The sequence below is a fragment of the Petaurus breviceps genome, unplaced genomic scaffold (genome assembly GCF_028583685.1).
Source record: "Petaurus breviceps papuanus isolate PSGF00001 unplaced genomic scaffold, PetGlider_PUasm1.0 551, whole genome shotgun sequence".
NCBI classification, from domain to species: Eukaryota; Metazoa; Chordata; class Mammalia; order Diprotodontia; family Petauridae; genus Petaurus; species Petaurus breviceps.
Genome location: NW_027186372.1, coordinates 32,827,928 through 32,849,293, shown reverse-complemented (window position 1 = coordinate 32,849,293; position 21,366 = coordinate 32,827,928). Strand labels below are relative to the sequence as shown.

General features: G+C 46.0%; 1 protein-coding gene across 1 annotated transcript in view; it reads right to left on the bottom strand.

Annotated features, from left to right (window-relative positions):
- Nucleotides 1–3,480: 3,480 nt before the first annotated feature.
- FAT2 (FAT atypical cadherin 2) overlaps nt 3,481–21,366 on the bottom strand; it is a 109,110-nt gene continuing 91,224 nt past the window's right edge. The window contains exons 18-24 of the mRNA XM_069102565.1: nt 20,512–20,709; nt 15,518–16,328; nt 13,023–13,168; nt 10,374–10,815; nt 8,891–9,044; nt 6,402–6,886; nt 3,481–5,251 (exon numbers count right to left, since the gene is read on the bottom strand). Coding sequence (XP_068958666.1) covers nt 4,731–5,251; nt 6,402–6,886; nt 8,891–9,044; nt 10,374–10,815; nt 13,023–13,168; nt 15,518–16,328; nt 20,512–20,709 — 2,757 coding nt within the window. The 3' untranslated portion in view covers nt 3,481–4,730. The remainder of the gene's footprint in view (nt 5,252–6,401; nt 6,887–8,890; nt 9,045–10,373; nt 10,816–13,022; nt 13,169–15,517; nt 16,329–20,511; nt 20,710–21,366) is intronic.

Sequence of the window (21,366 nt, the reverse complement as noted above, 5' to 3'; positions counted from 1 at the left end):
TACTTGGAAACAGCAGATCGTATTTCCTCAAAGTCTTTTTCCTCTTCAGGCTAAACATTCTCAGTTTGACAATAATAAGGCCTGGTCACCAGGCCTTCCACTCTGGACATGTAGTTAGGTTTATCATTGTCCTCCTTTAAATGTGAAGCGCAGAACTGAACACAGTACCCAGGTGCCTGAGAAAGCATTGGCTTTCTTGACTGTCCTGTCACACTGGTGTTCTGCTGCTAATAGTTGTTTGGGCCTCATTCCTGCATGTCGCCTCTGAGGCTTCTTGGGTAACAGGCTGCTTTGCTGGAAATAGCAGTGTCAACACGATGTGGATAATCAGGGCTCTGGGCAGGGGATTGCTGACAGTTGCTTCCTTCAGACTTAAAAAGCCCCATCAAAAATAGAGAAAGCCAGGAACAGAGTTCTGAGGAGGCAAAGAAGTTGGGGGATTGCTGATTGATAAACATTGACCTGGAAAAGACGCCAAAGCCCAGTTGCATTGAGAATTTTTAATAGTTTATCAACCATTATCTTCCTGAAATTAATGCCAGCATCATTATAGGTGACGATGGAATGTTCACCTGAGAAGGAATCCTGAAGATTCTTCCCTAGTTTGACTACAGAATGCCCTCTGGTGGCCAGACTCTTAATAGCTAAAAAAAGAGGGGAGGGAGGAGCCGGAATAAAGGCACAATGGCCAAACCTATTATTGACCTCTTGGAAGTAGGTTAGCTGGGCGGTGATAATGACCACCAACAAGCCATTAGAGCCTCAGAAGTGGGATTAACTTCACCAAGCCCTCACCCATCCTCTTAAAGCATCCCTGACAGGGTGGAGGGGAGGGTCATCCAGCCTCTGCTCCCCCACTTTGGTGGGGAGCAAGCATCTCTAGGGAGATGAACTGTCATTATTGGATAGCACTAAGCATTAGAAAGTTCTTATTGAGTTGAAATAGTCTTCTTGTATCTTATGTTCATTTATTCTTGCTCTGCTTTCTGGGGCCAGACAGAAGCATAAGTCCTGAAATAGTACCCTGCCTGGTGAAGGCGGGGAGTGGGATGTTACTAGGAGAAACTAGAAGTGCCGGTGGGAAGGATCAGGGCATGCAGGAAGTAGGTGGCATTTGTAAGGACTTGGGGGGGGGGGCGGGGGGAGGGGGTAATAGGGACTGGAATAGTAGTAAAAGGCAGAATTTCCGCAAGTGCAAAAGGGCAACCAGAATCACAGATTCAGCCGGGCACATAGGTCTTAAAGGCTGCCTTTTGCCTCAGTGGCTCCCAAAAAGGGGGTATCTAGTGCCTTGTGTACATAAGACCCCATGTACCACTTCTGACTCCAAAAGGCAGCACTCCTCCCCAGGGCTTAGCACAGACAACTCAACTTGCAGCCTGCTGTAAAAAATCTGGCAGGTGTGGCTACCATGGGGGCCCCTAGAGAAGGTTGGGGGTCCTTTTACCAAGAAGCTTTCCTCAGCCCCACTTAGTGCCAGTTCTGTTACCTCCAGTTAATCCTGACTGTATCTTCTTTGTATGTAGTTGTTTGCATGTTGTCTTAGACTGTGAGTTCCCTGAGGGCAAGGACTGTTTTTTGCCTTTTTTTTTTATCTCCAGCACTTAATACAGTGCCTGGCACATAGTAGGTACATAGTAAATACAGTAAGTGCTTGTTGACTTGTCTTTTACCTGTTCAAGATTCCTATAAATATTACCTTGAAGTGCCCACCAGAAATTATACACCAAAGCCCCCTAAACCTGCTAGAAGGGGACCCCTACCAGGGTCCCTGGAAACTACCTAATAGGCCATAATGGTGAGGGAACGTTTCACCTCTGTTGCTAGAAACATACCCCAGATACAAGTCTGTTCTTGTTAGATACCCAAGACTTTATTAGAAATGGTACCCCCCCCTTGGAACCATATGTTGTTAGCAACATATTACACTACAAAAATGCATTTTTTAGGAGACTCAATGCTGTCTTCCCTACTGGGGAGGCAGTCACCAGCCAGTTAATAAACACTCCTATCAAATTATAATTGGCTTTGCTGTCATGTCCATTTCAATCTAAAATTGTCTTAGGTTGGAAAGGCATATAAAGGGGGTAAGGGAAAGAGAACAGACTAGACCAGTTTGAACATTTCTCTCTCCAAGATGGAAATGACTTGGGTATAGATGAATAATAAATTAAATAAAATTATTTCTGGCACACCAACTTAAATTGCAGTTATACGGTAATAGTACTAACATTTTTTTCCTCCACATTCTCATTACTGTCCTCTACAAATCCTCCACTCCAGCAAGATCAGCCTCCTTCCTCTTGTCCATACTCTTACCCAGGCCCTTGGGCTCATTCATATCTCCAAGCCTGGTCCAGGGAAGTGTAGGCCTCTGTTTCCTCTGCTAAAGTCTTCCCCCTCACCAATCCTGCCTATCAAGTCAAAGAAAAATAAAGCTCACATTTTTTTGCGAGGGGAGAAAGCAGGGCAATTGGGGTTAAGTGTCTTGCCCAAGGTCACATGGCTAGTGTTAAGTGTCTGAGGCCACATTTGAGCTCAGGTCCCCCTGATTCCAGGGCTGGTGCCGTATTCACTGTGCCACCTAGCTGCCCCCCTAAAGCTCACATTTCTAAGGTTTATGAAACACTTTCCTCACAATCCTGTAATACAGTTAAGTATCATTAACCCATTTTATAGATGAGGAAACTGAGGGTCAGAAAAGGGACTCCTCTGAGCCACACATTGTAGATGCAGGATCTTCTTTACCTACTTTGTTCTAGCCCACACTCATTGCTCCTCTGATCCACAGGCTTTTAGATTGAGAGCTTGAAGGGGTCTGAGAGGCCATCTAGTTCAACTCCCCCATTTCACAGATAAGGAGATTGAGGCCCAGAGATAATAAAAATGACACGCTCAGTTTCACACTGGTGCAAAGTGTAGAGAGCCACTGTTTTCCTTTTCGTGGATTTATGTACTTGTATCCCTAGTGAGACTGTAGACTCCCTGAGACTACGGATTGTCTTTTCCTCTTGCCTTCCCCCATGGAGGGCAGGTAGGTGGCACTGTGGAGAGAGCATCAGGATCTAGAGTCAGGAAGACTCATCTTCCTGAGTTCAAATCTGGCCTCAGACACTGCCCTGAGCAAGTAATTTAATCCTGTTTGCCTCAGTTTCCTCATCTGTAAAATGAGCTGGAGAAGGAAATGGCAAACCATTTCATTATTTTTGGCAAGAAAACTCCAGATGGGGGTCACAAAGAGTCATACATGACTGAAATGACTGAACAGCAACAAATCCCCCGTGGAACCTGGCATGAGGTTGGGCCCAGAAAAGCTAAATGGATGTTTGTGATGCTGAAAGTAGACAGTGTGGTCCAATGGAATCCACATCATCGCCTCGTAGCCAACAAGGAAGCTACATTGTTCTTGCCAGACCCCTCCCCATACACCCTCCTGCTGACCTAACTCAAGCTAGGCAGGAAAAGCCAAGAAGATCCAGAAAATAAAATAAAAGTTCTCTTTTATTGTAAAAAAAAAAAAAATCCATTCACACATATCAGCATACACACTTCCACATATCACTTCCATTCTATTCCAAGGTAGACTTCCACAGTTACACAGCAATCAGCACAAAATGCTCCATGGAAGCCCCCAATTTTCTTCAACTCCAGAGAAGACACATAGAAAGGCAGTGGACCCTAGTGGGGGATGGGGAGGTGGGGGGCAGCCAGGGGCCTGAGTCCCCATCCCCACTCCCTCTCCCAGCTATATATGTTTACTAGACACACAAGAACACGTGTACGCGTGCACGCACACCCACACTGACACCTCCATGCATGGGTGTGGCATCACCTCACAGAATACTGGGATCGGCAGGCCTGGAGGAGGGAACAGTGGGTGACTCTGGAGAGCCAAGTGAGGCCTCAGAGCAATGGGCTGATGGTGAAAACTAGTGGCAGCTCCCATGTGGCCATCCCTGTCCCGAGTGGGTGTCGTAGACCCTGTCTTCATGAATGGGGCAGGCCCCAGAAACCAAGGGCAGAGAAATATGACTCAATATGAAAGTATCTTTCTGGCTTCATGGGCCTCCTGAAGAAATGGAGTCTTCAGGGAGAGCTAGAAGGTGGGATGTAAGATGTGGGCAATCCCCAACCACCTACTCACCCTCAACCCAGAAAGGTGGGACAAGTTTTCATATCAGTCATGGGTTTGGGGTCTGGGCCCAAGGAGTGGTAGGCCATCGAGGCTCCTGGCAGCTCTTGCTGTGCCCCCCAGGGCCAACCCTCTCCTTGGAGAGTAACATTTGCAGCCCTCTCTGGACCCTGGTTTCTCAATGCCCTTCACCATAGCCCTGGAGGAATGATACTGTTAGGGCTATGGACTGTCTAAAGAATGTAGCCCTCATTGGGCTAAATTGGAGATTCAGGGCCAGTCCTGTCTGCCTTAAGGACTGAGGAGGAAAAACACTGGGCAGACGCCTTGCCTCCTCGGCTGGAACTCAAGACCAGTTTCTCCAACCCGGGCAAAGACTTCCTGGGCACCTGGTCTTGCTATCCTCATTATCCAGGGGCTGGGCCCCTCTCTGGAGTTGTAAGACATAGTACCCACAGGGTTACCCGCACTCCTGGGGAAGGGCTGCGGCATGTTGTCAGGAGGAAGAGGGGCATGGCGACTTCCTCCCATGCTCTCCCTTGAGAGAGGAAGGAAGGTGTCCTAAGGAGGACCCTTGCCCTCCTCTGTGGCCCTGCAACTAAAACATGACCTCCTCACAGCTGCCGTAATCACTCTCCACCATGTCTGATCCCTCATAATGCAGGGGGCGACCTGGTGGGCAGGGAACCACCTCACAGTCTGCGTAGGAGGGTTGGGCCACACTGAGCCGTACGCTCACCCGTTTGTAGGCCCCCTCGGTGGGGTAGAGGGGACCCCCAGGCTGCAGCAGGTGAGAGGGGTAGTAGCTAATGGCTGTATATTCATTGGGGCAGGGACTACGTGGACGTTCCCGCGGGTCTGGGCTGGGGGGCGGCAGGGGCAGGAAGTCTTCCAGGTTTTGGTTGCTGTATCGGGGTGGGATGGGGGCCCGCTTATTGGCAGACTCCAGTGGGAAGGGGAAGCCTCCATACAGGGTAGATGGCTCGGGTTCCACAGGGGGAGGTGGGCCACGGTGGGATGAGGCCGGCAGTGGGGCCTGGATCACCTCGTATCGGGGATACTCCTGAAGCTCAGCTGGTGCATATGTAGGGGCCCAGAAGGTGGCTTCTGCTGGGTACACTGGAAAGAAAAGACAAGACAATCAGTTCAAAACCCCCCAGACTTGTGTGACCAAGATGCCCTAGATCTCCTCACTAACTTTGGCCAATAGGTGACCATGAAAGATGGCGTGGAAGATAAAGGTGAGGAGACCACAGTAGAGAGAGGCTAGCTGTCATGAGAGTGTTGGGGTTGCAGGGTTTTGGGGGAGTAGTGCTAAATAGGCAGGTGGTTCAGATGATGTGGTGTGAATAAATCTACTTAGGAAATCAAGATTTGGAACTAGAAAGGACCACAGAGCTAAAAGACACCTATGTTTTACAGATGGGGAAATTGAGGCCCAGAGAGACTTCCCTAAGTCACAGAGACAGAAAAGAAGAGTGACAGGACTCAGACCGAGGTTTTCTGACTCTGAATGCAGCTCTCTTTCTGCTGTATGAAACACTGCTTTTGCACCTGTCCTTGTCCCACACCCAGGGCCAGGGGTACAGGGCAATGAGGGGACTGGGCCTTGTCACAACCCATCCCTCTTGGTGTTGTCTGTGACACGAGTTCCTGGTCAAAATGAATTCACCTTGGTCAGAGACCTAGAGCTGGCTCTAGGTTCCATGCCACAGAGGTTGGGCTGAAGCAGCCAGGACAACATGAGGGGGCAAGGCTGGAGGTAAGAAAGATCCAGGCTACGTTCCCAAGAAGACCAGGACCAGCCCAGAGTCTCCTGACATAATTCCCTTTCCCTTCTCTGTAGCAGTCAAGACCCATAGGAGATATGTGTGAGATAACTGGAGCGAAGGGCGGGAGGAGAGTGAAGCCTGCTGTCTTTCCCCCTGGCAGGGCAGGGTCACAAGGTCCAGGCTCGAGGAGAGGAAAGCCTCCACCATCACAACAAACCCTAGCAGGGAAAGCCAGAACTTTTCCAGCAGGCTTCTAGTAGAACAATGAGACCACTGCCCAGCGCCCCCACCCTATAGACTGTCATCATCTCACTTTGTATAGGAAATAGAGAACGAGTGAGCCAGCCCACAGAAGAACTCGAAGCAAACAAAGCTGCCACACCCTTAGGTAACCCCCGCATTCTTCTGAGCCACCACCCAGCCACCCCGCCTGGAGGTTCCCTCCCACTTTCACATGCCCCCTATCTGGACAATGAGGGGCGGGGTAAGCTACTGACCCATCTCTTCCCCAGCCCAGGTGCTCTTAATGACGGACTCGTTGTCTGAGTTGGAAGGGGGTGCGGCAGGTGGCAGGTTGGGGGCCACGCTGCAGACGATCATGCTGCGCGGCCGCTGGCCAGGGCCAGGCCCGAAGGTGAGGAACTCGGGCGTCCCCGAAGCCTTGTGTGACTCAGGCCCCACACAGTCCAGGTTGTTGTGGGAGCCAGCGTCCAGAGGGTTGAGCTCAATAGGCATGGTCTGAGTGTCCACCCCAACACTCTTGGCAAAGAGGTCGGGGTCATCCTTGGCCACAGGCCTGTGGCTCTTATCCGGGTGGCAGTAGTAGCAAAGGGCCATGAAGATGATCACAAGGAGCACCGTTAAGGCCACTCCGCCTGCTATCATCTTAATCTCCTGCTGTCCATAGCCCCACTCTTGGTGGGCTGTGGTCTGGGTCGTGGTCTCACAGGGCCCGTCTGGGCACTCAGCCGTCTCCTCACACCTAGGCAGAAAGGGAAAGTGAGGTCAGGGTGCAAGATCTCTGCTCGCTTCCCTTTAGTGGATCCCATGCCCTAGTCGGCTATGTTCTGTGCTCTCACCTCCTCCATGCAGCCTCCCCTGACCATTCCCAGAGTGAAGCGATCTCTCCTTCATCTGATCTCATTGACTTTATGGATAGAAATGGGGTACAGACCTGTGATTTCACTGGTACAGAAGAATTCCTAAGAGGAAACACTCTGCCAGTGTAAGCTGTCACCTTCCCTGTGCTGTTTGGTCTTAAGTGTATTGTTTAAAGTATTGAATAAGGTTAAGTGACCTGTCCGGAGACACACAGCCATTGTGTTAGAAACAGGACTGGGATCCATGTTGTTGTTGTTCATTCATTTCAATGGTTTCTGACTCTTCTTGACCCTGTGTGAGATTTTCTTGGCAAAGATATTGGAGTGGTTTGCTGTTTCCTTCTCCAGTTCATTTTACAGATGAGAAAACCGAGACAAACAGGGTGAAGTGACTTGCCCAGGGTCACACAGCTAGTAAGTGTCTGAGGCCGGATCTGAACTCAGGAAGAAGAATCTTCCTGATTCCAAGCCCAGTGTTCTATCCACTGCACCATCTAGCAGCTCCAAGGACTTGAACCCTTCTCTGTTTTGAGGCCAGCTTTTTCCACTCCATCACACCGCCTCTTACCTTTTTACATACTCACCATGGTTGGCTTTGTATTTCTCTGCTCACTTAACCAGCGGATACTCTAGTGATTCTCTAAGACTAAGCTTAGAGAAGATGACAGTCTACACAGGTACAGAAGGCTCCTTGCCAGGAGGAATCCCGGGTCTAGTCCCTATCCCAGTCTGCATACTTGTCATATCTCTGCCTCCTAGACTGTGAGCTTCTCAAAGGCAGTGACTGTTTCATTTACCTTTTCCTCATCCACTGCTTTGTGCCTAGAGTAGGCACTTACTATTTGTTGAATAGTTTATTAAATGAATGAACCATGGCATGGCCAGCCATATTCCACATAGTTCTCCTGCAGAACTGGGATTTGAACCCTCATTTCCTGATTCCAGAACTGCCCCTGAACTCCACCCTGCCCTCTCTTCAGGGAAACTAAGAAGTTTTCCAAGAGCCCTCTAGTAAGATGGGACTAGGGAGGAAACCCTTGGTTCACTTCTGTGGAGTGGCATTTGGCTCCACCTACTGTCCAAGAATCAGTAAATCAGGGAAGCAATGGTGGAAAGAAGGTTGGCTACGGGAGGCTGATGCCCCAATTCCACCAATGGCTCATTGCATGACCTAAAGACCTTAGTTTTCCCATCTATACGCTGAGAGGATTGGACTAAATTATCTCTAAGGACCCTTGACCTAGTATCTTGAAAGATGCTAGAGAGCTTTGCTCTTTCTTTCTCCAGTTTATTTTACAGGTAAGGAATTCAGGCAAACAGGGTTAAGTGACTTGCCCAGGGTCACACAGCTAGGCCATGTTTGAGGCCAGATTTGAACTCAGGAAGATAAGTCCTCCTCTATCTTCCTGTTCCATCCACTACACCACCTATCTGACCTCTCCGGCTTTCATAGTCTATATTTTTGCTTTCTTTGTTTTCCTATTAACAAGGGCAATGTTTCCACTGTACTCCCAGAGCACTGCAGGAGCCCTCAGGTTGGAGGAGACCTTTTTCTGGGTGGCCATATGCTAGGCACACAACAGATGCTCAGTGACTCATTGTCCCAAGAGTGCCAGGGGCCACCCCCCCTAGATTTATAAGAATGCCAGAGTCAGAGTAGAAGTGCCTCCCCCAAGAAGGCCAGTCCAGGGAGCCACTGGAAGGGCTCAATAAAAAGCCACTGCCATTCTGCAGGGATTGGCCAGCAGAACATGTTTCCCTTATGTGTCTGACCTCATAGCAGATTCTTTCAACTCTCCAAGCTTCCCCTGTGCCAGCCAAGGGATTCAAAGACTGGCAATGATCTCCCCCCTTCCCTGGGGAGTTAAGAGGGAGAGAGGCCTTACCTGTCTCCTGTATATGGATAGAGGCAACTGCAGGTGGCTCCTTCAGGCTTGGGGAGACAGTTTCCCCCATTCAGACAGGGTCTGGACTCACAGCTCCCTCCACCCAGCTCACAGTGATCCCCAGAAAAAGATGCTGGACACGTGCACTTGTAGCCTGGATGAAAAGAGAAACAATTCAATGATCAAGAAGGCCAGACCTTGAGCCCTTCCAGGAACCCTGTATATTGTCCATCCCAGTCAGGCCTCCCTCTGCATTTAACTTTTGGATCCGTGTCCACATGTAAAGAGTTTGTCCCCTTTCTGCCCCGTCCCTGGCCTCTCCTGCCTATGAGTAGAATTTTAGTTTTACCTGAACCAACAGAAAATGATCTCTTTTCTCCTACATCTCTCCTGAGGCAGCCCGGAGTCAGGAAAACTCACCTCCCTTAGTTCAAATCTGGCCTCAGACACTTACTAGCTGTGTGATCCTGGGCAAGTCACTTCCCCTGTTTGCCTCAGTTTCCTCATTTGTAAAATAAGCTGGAGGGGCAGCCAGGTGACGCAGTGAGTAAGAGAGCCGGCCCCGGCGTCGGGAGACCCAGGATCAGTTCCGGCCTCAGATACTTGGCACCCACACAAAAAATAACTGGCCGTGTAACCTTGAGCAAGTTACTTAACCCCAATTGCTTTAAAAAAAAAAAAAGCTGGAGAAGGAAATGGCAAACCACTCCAGTATCTTTGCCAAGAAAACCTCCAATAGGGTTACAGAGAGTCAGACATGACTGAACAACAAGAAGATTAGGAATTAGGACACTTGGGTTCTTGTTCCTAATCCACCATTTGTTAGCTATATGACATTGATTGTGCCACCTCCACTTTTTAGGCCTCAGTTTCCTTATTTGTACAATAAGAGGGTCTCACCAGACCATAGGACCATATATTTTTAGGGGTGGAAAGGAACTGTGAGATCACTGAGTCCAACCCCTTTTTTTTACAAATGAGGAATGTGAGGCTGAGTCCCCGGTTAAGTGACCTGCCCAAGGTCACAAAGCCAGGGATTCAAATCCAGATCTTTCTGATCCCTAGACCAGCACTCTCTCCCCTACACCAGGTCTTCTCACAACTTTGACATTTTATGTTGTTGTTGTTTTTTTTTTTTCCAAGGCCCCTTTCAGGTTTTACAGTCTATATTTGGAGGTCTCTTCCACCTCTAACAGTCTGTTCTGTAGTTGTTTAGGAGGCCTTGGAGCAGAGGTCTTTTCTGGGTCATTCATGGACACTTTTGGCAACCTGGTGAAGGCTACTGACCTCTTCTTAGTATAATGTTTTTAGATGCACAAAAAATGCATAAGATTACAAAGGAAACCCTTTATATTCAAATCCAGTTACCGAAATTTTTTTAAAAACAAGTTCACAGATGGTACTTTAAGAACCGTTGACTTAGTGGAAACCTGAGAGACTTGGGATGCTCCATCTGGGTGAGGCTGGTAGAGAGGGCCCTTACCTCCTCTGGAGGTCTCTGAGCACTGGCCACCATTAAGGCACAGGTTCTGGCTGCAAATACTCTGGGGACAGCACTGGGTGAGAGCTACCCCCTTCAGAAAGCCTGCTCTCTTCCTCTGGGTGCTAGACAGCAGCTCCAGTTCTTCTCTGTTGACTGTGACATCTTTCACACACCCTCGAAAGGCTCTGGAAGTCTGCTGAGGCAGGTGAGGATGGATATGGCCACCCAGAAAAAGGTCTCCTCCAACCTGAGGGCTCCCACAATGCTCTGGGAGTACAGTGGAAGCATTTCTCTTGTTATCAATCTGAAGATGGATAGACATTCCTGTCACCTCCAACAGAACTAAATGCCACTCTTGATCATTCACAAAGTATGTGGAGGAGAGGTTCCCTTGGAAACCACCCAGACAGTGATACTCCAGACGTGGCATCCCATCAGCCAGCTGCAAAGGAAACCAGAAAGCCATCAATGGGGGATCACAACAGCTGGCTTCATGGTCCAGCTTTGCAAACAGCCACCAGCCATCAATTCAGAAGAGAGTACGCTGTATGTTTGCCTTTCTGTACCTCTCTTGTGCTGGGAGTAGGAGCTAAAAAGCATATGGCACATAGTAGGTACTTAATGCTTTCTAATTGATTGAGACCACAGGGTAGGCATACCTAGCTGATTTTTCCTAAATAGTTTTTAGAGTTATTTTATATTCTGAATTTATATATAACAGGAATAAGGGTGTTTTAATCATCTTGTCTGTTTCATAGTTTTCATGTGCATTTCATTCATAGATGACATTGTGTTAATTTTATTGAGCTCCAGAAGATTATAAAATCTCTGTAAAATTACTAATTACTGGATACACTTTTAATCATTCACACTAAAAAATGCAATACTTTTAAAAGTTTTTTTATATTCAATTGAATGGATCCATATAGTTGGTCTACCAGTACCAATATCTTAGACAAGTGGTACAGATGGAAAATGAGTGAAGCCTAGTACTGAATAAAAGGAGATAAGGTTTGAACTTCATTTGAGAGATTACACAGCACTGGCCCCAAGCACCCTGCTGCTGCAAAAGCCTAACTCTTTAAACCCAATGGTCTCTTGTTGGTACTATCTCTATATGGCTGTGAATCATAGAACATCACAATTTCTGAATAATGAAGATTACAAGTAACCCAAAGGATGATGGAACAATGTGTGGTGAGTGTGTATAGGTTACAGAATATTATGCATAAAGGACTGTCCAAAAACCAGACGTGATTATCCAGGATATATATAATCAGAAAAGGAGGCGAGTTGGCTGCAAAAATGAGAGGCAAGAAGAGCTGGACAGCCCAAGTTCCCAGGTTCCCAGAGGAACCAGAGAAAGGCCTCTAGTACATGAAGTGCATTCTCTGGGGAGGATTTTACGGAACAATATGGACAAACACCAAACAGGATAAGAAGACAGTAGAATGTGCAATCTGCATCGATGTAGGGAGTACCCACACAGTGGAAGTCACTGATTTCTTCAAAATTAAGTACTTATATAACACTTCCTACTTTTCAAAACACTCACACACCATCTCCTTTGATCTATACAATGGTCCTGCGAAAGAGGCGAGTCAGGGATCATTATACCCATTTTACAGATAGGAAAGCTGAGGCCCAGAGAGAAGTGGCAGGCCCACAGTCACCCAGCTGATGAGCAGCAGAGCAAGAGACAGATTTCTGGTGTCCTGACTCCTAATCCAGGCCTCCTTCCACAGCACCATACTTCATCCTAACATCGCGCAGTCCTCAAAGAGTACGGTAAATGATGGCGGTTTTTCTTTGTGCTCAGAGGACCAACAGTAAATGGTAAGGCCTCATCCATATAAGGGTAAACTCTTCTTACTCCCTGGCTGCTTGAAGCACCAAGTTAGTCTTTGTGAAGGATTTATGGGAAGAACGTGGACACAAAAAACTCAGATACATGCCAAGGACCTCACCAGGTGCCCTGTGCAGGGTCAATAATTATTTATGGCATAAGTATCTGAGAGGCAGCTAGGCGGTGCAGTGGATAAAGTGCTGGGCCTGGTGACCGGAAGACCTAAGTTCAAATCTGACCTCACACACTAGCTATATGACCCTGGGCAAGTGGCTTAACCTTGTTTACCTCAGTCCCTCATCTATAAAATGAGTTGGAGAAGGAAATGGCAAACCACTGAGTCTCTTTGCCAAGAAAACCCCAAATGGGGTCGTAAAGAGTTTGGACATGACTAGAACAACTGAATAACAACAAAATAGTTATCTCCATATGTTTCTCCTGAGCAGGTGCCCTGGTATGGCACAAAGAACCCTAAGCTGGGAGACAAGATCGTTGTTCAAGACTTAGTTCTGTCATGCTCTGGGGACTCTTGAACATGTCCCTTAATTTCTCTGGGATTCAGATTCCTTCTATGCATGATAAGATGATTGAACAAGATAATGTTGGAGCCACCTTCTAGCTCTTATACTCTGTTCTAAAGGTCCCTTCCACTTATGACATTGAATTTTTCATTCCACCTCACACCCGCTAACTCTCATACCCTATCCAACTCTGACAGTCTGTAAGGATCGTTTTGTCAGGAAACAGATGGCCAGGCAGGTGAGGCCCCTCCTTCCCCTGTCCCCCAGAAGATCAGCCCCTACCTCTAGGAAGGTCACTGTGGACCAGTTGAGGAAGAGCAGTGAAGCATGAGGCTGTTGGGTTTTCAGCTGGAAACGGATTTGCCAGTCCTGGGCAAAAGGGTGTTGGTACCGCACCAAGCTCTGACTGCCAAACCTGGCGGCTGTATCTGCAACAACAAGCTTTGTTACCTTCATCCTAGTCAAGTAAATTGGGATTTTTCTTTTCTGTCCTCAGGGAAGTAGGGACCGTTCAAGGCTTTCTCTGGGACCAGAGTTAGGGCTTATGCTAAGGCTGGGGTTAATCAGAGGTAGAAACTATGGCTCAATAGAGGGGCTGTTTCAGGGGCATTTCTTAGCAAGTCTTCAGGACCAGGGATGGAGGTCAGTCAGGGGCCATGGTTAGAGAGAAGTAACTATTCCCTACTGGCATTAAACGGTGGCCTTTTCTATAGGGAAAAATGTGTCTACACTTGGTCCCTCTACTTCCTACCCCTCTATGCAAGTTGGCTTCCATTATCACCACTGACCTAAAATTGCCATCATCAATGTCCTAATCAGCAAATCTTCCCTCATCCTTTTTTTCTCCCCTTTTAGATGTTATTTATTGTGTCAAATCATACATATGATTGAACAGGTGACCATGGAACTAATCATTCTGGCCTCTTTTTACTTCTGATTTTATTGAGAATAACCTCAAAGAATTATTTAATGTTTCAATATATGTATTTTCTATCATCTTCCAGAGATAATAAATTTTAGAGATGTTTATGTGGAAAGCAGTGAGAGTTGGCAGAAAGGACCTATATAGATGAACAATGTTAAGCTGGAGGGCAGGACTAGTTGCATCCAGTCATTTCTAAATGATACCTATGCCTGCTGATTGCTCAATATTATAAAGTGAGAGAGCTATTTGCCAGGCTTTATTCTTTGTCTACCTTGGCATCAAAACTGAAGCCTAGTCCTGCTTACTAGCCCAATTAGACTCTGTTTATCTTTACCCTCAGACTTCCTGACCTCTATGTAGCTTTGCCCACAGTTTCCTTCCCGTCTTCTAAAAACATCACATTCTCCTGGTTTTCCTCTTGCCTCATTAACATTCCATCTATTTTCTTTGCTGGTTCCTTGTTTCCCTTAGAGAGGGGTCATCTCCAATGTTCTATCTTTGGTCTTCTCTTTCTCTACATTCTTTCTCTGATCTCACTCCCATGGATTCAATTTCATGTCTATGGAGATAATTCCTAAAGCTATATCTCCACCCTTACTCTTTCCCCAGAGCTCCAGTACCATATTTTTCATTGCCAGCTAGATCTTTCACTCAGATAATCCTTTGGCACTTAAAACTCAACATGTCCCAAATTGAACTATTTATCTTTCACTCTTCCCAACTTCTCTATTTCTGCTTATGTCACCACCACCTTCCCGGTAACCAAGGTTTATAATCTTAAGTCATCACTTACCCTTTTTTCGTCTCACATCCCCTCCCCCATTTAGTCTTGTTAACAGTTCTATTTCTGCACAATATCTCTCCATGCCAGATATAGGAGATGCAGACAGTTTTGAACATATTGAATTTGAGATGTAAATGGGATATCCAGCAAGGCTTTTAGTTAGTAATGGGGGACTGAGGAATTAGGACTGCATATACTGATCTGAAAGTTGTCTACACAGAGATCATTGAATCCATGGGAGCAGACGAGATCACAAGGAAAAGGGTGAGAAATAGTATGTCTGAGACAGAACTTTGGAGACATCCAAGGACATGGATGATGATTCAACAAAAGAAACCAAGGAGGTCAAAGAAGTAGGGGAAGGGGGGACCAGGAGGGAGGAGTGTCATGGAAACTAAGGTGGGGGGTGGGGGGGAAGAGTGTCTAGGAAGGAGTCGGTGGCAATGTCAAAAGGTGCAGAGAGGTCAAGAGGGAGAGGGGCTGATAAAAGGCTTGAGTCATTAAGAAGCTATTGAAGCCTTGGTGAGAGCAGTTTCATGAAAGTACCAGATTGTCATACTCTATATACGTCCCCAAAGTTTCCTATATTCATGCCTTTGCTCCCACTGTTCCCTCTGCCTGAAATGCCCCCCATCCCATGCTTTGCTTTCTCAAGTTCTAGCCATCCTTCAAAGCCCACCTTTACCAAAGTAGCCTTTTCTGATTCTCCCCAACGGTAACGACTTTCCTCTTCTCAGCCTAGACCTCGCATAGTGCTGCGTTCTGCACTTTTCTGATAGATTTGTTTGATCATCATCTCTGTATCTATTGTATCTACCAACCAGAACTTAAGCTTGCATTAGGGTGGAGATTCTAAACTTTGTATCTCTTCCAGTGTCCAGCTCAGTGCTTTATATGTAAGATCCAACTAAGATGGATTCAATTCAATCAACACTGTAGTCTAACTGCTACAATGCTGGTGCAACAACCTGGGACATAATGGAATGAAGAGTAATGACTGTCTGGGATTTAATCCTGGGAAATGAGGCCAGCCCCAGTCTTGGCCCAAGGACAAGGAGGCTCTCTCACCGTTACAAGAGCAGTTCAGTCTCAGGCTGTACTTGGGGGTCAGGATGCTAATCCTGGCGGTACTGTAAGTGGACACGGCTCCTGAGTCCAGCTGAAGAGTCTCTGTGCAGCTGTGTTCCTTGCAGCCTGGGCCCTGGCATCGCGCCACAGGAGCCACTTTGGTCATATGGATTCCCACAGAGTGCTCCATCTCTCTGGCCCGCCGGGCAATGGAGTCTGCAAGGCTTTGGGGCTCGTGGAAAGAGCCGAGGGCGTCCTCAAAGGCGAGGAGGAGGTCTATTCCCGCTGCCTCCTCTGCAGGCTGCAGGCTCACGGGGTAGATGTGCTGACGCTCAAAACCCAGAGTGCTGCCCAGAAACCTCTGGAGGTTGCGCCAGTGGTCCCCCACAAACTCCTCTGGAGAAAGAAGACGGAACTGCAGTAGAACAGTATGTGCTTGGGCTTCTGGGGCAGCATGCCAGACGTGGACGTGGATGCTGGCCAAAGCCACAAAGGTCCCATCACTGACATTGATGCTGAGGACATAGTGGCCATGGGGCAGCCCCTCATTGGCAATGATCTTGCCATCAGCAATACCCACTGAAAAGTAGCTGCGGGTGGGCTTTTTCTCCGTTAGCCTATATGTTAGAGTGTCACGGGGATCCCGGTCAGTGGCATGGATCTTTCCTACCACGCCTCCCTGAAATGTCTGCTCCCCCGTGGTGATGAAGATCTCTAGAGGGAGGGCAGAAGGTGGGTACTGGCTCTGCTCTGTGACTTGGGCATTGACAAAAGTTGAAGAAGAAAGGGGAGGAACTCCGCTGTCTGATACCTGTCAAAGAAGACCAACCATACTCATGAGCAATGAATCTGATGGATGCAATGGATTCAGAGAAGCATGAAAGGATGCAAAGTGATATAACCAGAGACAAGTAAACAATATGCACAGTGCCTACAATGATGTACGTGGAAAGAACAGCTAAACCACTGAAACTGGAAGCTGTTCAATGGCCGAGTTTGTCCAAAAAGAAGAGATGTAAGAAGGGAGCTTTCTCCTTTCTTTGGAGAGGTGGGAAGCTATGGGTGTGCAAAACTGTAGAATATCAGACCTTTTTGAAGTGTTAGTTCATTTTGCTAAACTGATGGAGTTCTTTTTTCCCTTCTTTTTTCATTCTTTGTTACAAGGGATGGCTCTTTTAGAGGGGAAGGGACACATTGGGAAATATAAGTGATGTAAATAGAAAATATATGAATAAAATTTTATTGACCATTTCAAGAAAACAGCCAATGCTTCCTGGACACACAAGTACTTTTGTTCTATGCTGGCAAAGACGCAAAGGTAAAAATACAGTTTCTGCTCTCACACAATCCCTCAGTGTCTTCTACTGAGATGACTTCCTTCTTCATCCACATCGGCAATGTACCACCTTTGATCTCAGCATCTCTTAGAACTGCTCATGCCTCTTCCTGATCCAAAACACTGAAATTCCACTCTCTGGCTACAACTCCCTCTCTGTCCCATCTACTCCACCCGTTCTCTCACTGACTCAATTAATCTATACCTCACCCTTATCACTGTCAGTCCTATTCTCCCAGTTCGTCTTAACAGCTCTGACTTCACCTGTCTGCCTCTTCGGTCTTGGCCCTATGATCCACCCCATCTCAGTAGCTGCTACATTTCTGAGTATCCTCCTCTTCACACACCACCATCCACCTTCTCTTCTCCTGCTCACATGATACTGAGCGTTGATGCATCCATCAATCAAAAAGGCCTTCCCTTGACCCTTCTGTTCCATCTAACTACTGTACTATCTCCCACTTTACCTTTACTGCTATACTTACTGAAATGTTATCTATGCCTCTACTTCCACGCCCACCTTAATTCTTACAACTCAACTTCCTTTAATCAGATGCCCCTCTGTAGTGTTAGAAATTGATGATCACCTCTCCCATTTACTTCTCTCTTGACGTCAGAGATACCACACCACATTCTCCTGGTTATCTACTTATCCTTAAATGCTCCTTAATTTTTCTTTTCTTGGCTTCTTCTTTTCTTTTTTGTTGTTGTTTTTGCTTTTTGGAGGGGGGGGAAGGTAGGGCAATTGGGCTTAAGTGATTTGCCCAAGGTCACACAGCTAGTTTTGTGTTAAGTGTCTGAGGTCAAATTTGAATTCAGGTCCTCCTGACTCTAGGGTCAGTGCTCTATTCACTGCACCACCTAGCCGCCCTTTCTTCTATCCTTACTATCATAATGTGAGTACCAAGTTCTGTCTTTGGCCCCCTTTTTCTCTCTACATTCTTTCTTCTATATGCACTCTTGACCTCATAATCTGCCTCTTTGGGTCTCACTTTGGGGCCTCTCTAGCTACTACCCTAGAAGCCTTTGCTTTCCTGACCTCCCTTCATCCACCACCACCACCATATTCACCCACTATTATTCCCCAAGTGACTCATAAGATCTATATTCCCCCACTCTGACCTCTCTTTCTCAGTTCAGGATCTACATCTCCAGCCCCTACTGGTCATCCCACTTGCATATTTCACCAGCACCTCAATTCAGTGTCTAGCAACCTGTTTGCTCCCTTCCCCTTGAAACCTGCTCTTGCTTCTAACTTTACTATGTCTATAACTGTAACCTCCATTCACCAGTTCCCCATTTCATAATCTTGGATTGTCTTTGCCTCTTCCTTCTCCTTTATCATATGCTAGACATTTCTAGACGTACAACATCTCTGGAATCTATCTCCTCCTAAACTATTACATTACACTCCTAAGATTTTTTAATTCCTTAATTTTTTATTCTAAATTTAATGAATAAAAAGAAACACTTTCCTATGCAAAGACAAACAGAAAAAGAGGATTATTTGTCATAAACCACTTAATTTTTTTCAGTATGTGATACATTTGACATACTACTTTCAAAGCTATTCTGTGTTCTGTGTTCTAGTCTTCTGTGTGTTTTTAAAAAGTGCTTCAATAACCCTTTTATTTATTATTTTATTTATTTATTCAATAACCCTTTCTTTTGGGGGGGGCGAGGAGACATCTATCTCTCCTTTTCCCTCTCCCCAATGATAACAAAATTCTTGTAAAAAAAATACAAAACGAAACAAGAAAACAAGCATAATCAGGTAAGACAAATACACGTATTTTCCATGACCTAAAATTTATGTCTCGTTGTGGACCTTGAGTCCAGCAACCTTGTGTTTGGAGGTGGGTAGCATGCTTCATCATCACTTCATCAGTTGGCATTGATCATTGCATTGATCAAAATTCTTATGTCTTTCAAAATTGTTTTCCCTGCATTGTTGTTACCTAGTCTTTCTAAATTCCACACTCTCTCCAGTCCAATTTATTTCACAGCACAATCAGACTAATCTATCTTGTCACTTCTTGGCTCAAGAAAATTCAGTGGCTTCCTATTCTTACCAAATAAAAGCTCTCAAACTGCTTTGCCTTGCATCAGAAGACCTTCAAATTGACTGTGAATGATGCCTTACTTTTTAGCCTTATCTTTTATTATTCCCCTCCAAACATTCCACATTCAAGTCAGACTACTCTGTCTCCTGACCATCGGGGTCTTTTCCACCTCTACACTTTTTGCTCATGCTACTCCCCAAACCTGGAGTTTCCTCCCTGTTCCTCTTCTTTTGTTGAATTCCTACCCATTCTTTAAAGCTCAACTCAAACGTCACCTCCTTTTACAAAGCCCTCCTTGATTCATGATGACCTTCATATTTGAGTCCCTGATAGCACTTTATTTTGTTCCTCTCAAATAAACATATATTAATATAATAATATATAACATATTAATATCCATTCGGTTTACTTGTATCTTCACTCAAGTCCTTCTCTGGCTTTCTCCTCTTGTGTCCAAAGAAAAGAAGAGCTATTGTGGACCTGCAGGAGAGGGAGGGACCTTGGGTCCTTGAGCACACGGCCCTGCTTTTGCTTCTCTCCCTTTGGTGTCTATTCCTTCCTACCCTGAGGGGGAATATTGGAAACAGAATGTTCTTGTGAGCTTTGTAAGGCTGGTAGTCCAGAGGTCTGCAAACTGGAGTCTATGACAAAGTAGCCACTGCCAGCACAACCCCAAAGATGCCATGGGGAGGAAATGTTTGTACTACTATCCTTGCTATATTTTCTTAATAAATATCCTCCTTTTAACAACCAAAAATGAAAGTCCTCTTCTGATGTCTTATCCGATGGAGATAACCTTAGTTTCTCACAGATTTCTCTCAGTGTAAGCTATGGAAATTAAGCTGGAAAAGCTTTGGGTATGAGTCTATTGACTGACTACATGTTTGTTTTCTTAGTCTAAATTTGGAAACTCATCACCAGACTGGCTACAGAATAGCAAATTATTCAGCTCCAGCAATTCTTAAATAACATTCACTAAGTTGCAAAGGGGTTGTGATCTGCCATGGTATACCCACATCAGTGAACTCACAGATCCTTTAAGTGCTGACATTAAAATGTATATATGTCTTATCCCATTACTGGACTGGAAACTCCAAGATAATAGGGTTGGCCTAGATGCTGCCTAAGTCTAAATCTCCCAAGTCTAAATCCTATGACTGTTACCCTACTACACCTGGGCCGGCCATATCTGGATGACTGCATCCAGTTGTGAGGACCACATTTCACTAACAGACTAGGATGTATCAAGAGGAGGGTGGCTCGGTTGCTGAGGGGCTGTGACACCACACTCTGTGAGGATTGGCTGAAGGAACTGAGTATGCTTATTTAGCCTTAAGAAGAGAAAACTCAAGGGGAACATACTCCCTGTCTTCAGGGATCTGAAGACCTGTCACAGGAAGGAGAGATTCCATTTATTCTGACCATAGAAGGCAAAAAAGAAGGAGTAACGGGGAGAATGCAGGGAGGCAGATTTCAGCTTTATATACTAACAATTCAATCTGCTCCAAAGAGGAAGGGGCTGCACTGGACATAAGGAAGCAGTAGGGACTATTCTCACAGACACTACACTCGCACGGCTCTAAGGGGATTCTCACCTGGATCTGAAGCAGATACTGCTCCTTGAATCTTCGGTTCAAAGCTGCTGCTGTCACCAGCCAACCATCCTCAGTGACCCGGAAGGCAGAACCATCATTGCCCTCGAGGATACGGAATGAGTATGGTGGCCCATTCTTTGGGGAGTCTCGGTCACTCAGGATCAGCTCCAGAACTCTGCTGCCAACGGGAGCATTCTCCTGAGACAATAGGAGACAGGCAATTAAGAGAGTGGGGGACTTCCTTGTCAAGGGGCCTTCCTTTTTTGAGCCTTAGTTTCCACCACTGGACACTGAGCCCTACCTCCTGACTGCCTCCATCATAGGGATCCTGAAAGGGAAAATGAGTTTATGACTACTAGAAGCTCAAAGAGTATTTTAAAATGAAATAAAATAAAATCAACCAATATTTATAGGGTGCCTATTGTATGTACAGCTCAGGCTGTTGGGGAGATGTAAGGCACAAGGAGACATGGGGACTTAATCATTATATTCTTAAAGAACAATCAATAGAAGTAATAACTAATAATACCATATGATAATAAATAAATACTAAATAATTATAATTAAAATGTGTCATAGAAACTTGAAGGTGCCTTAGAAGTTCAAGTGTCTGCGCCCTCATTTTACAAGTAAGACCCAGAGAGGGGAGATGACTTACCAGAGGTCATTCAATGAGTAATTGGGGATCAGGGTGGGCATGGGATGCCGACACTTCAATCCAGAGTATTTTGCAATTTGAAAGTACCAAGTATTTTCACATTCATTATTTCATTTGATCATCTTAGTTCTTAGTTCTTTGAGGTAGGCACCACAGGGATTTTTATCCCCATTTTATTTTATTATTATTATTATTGC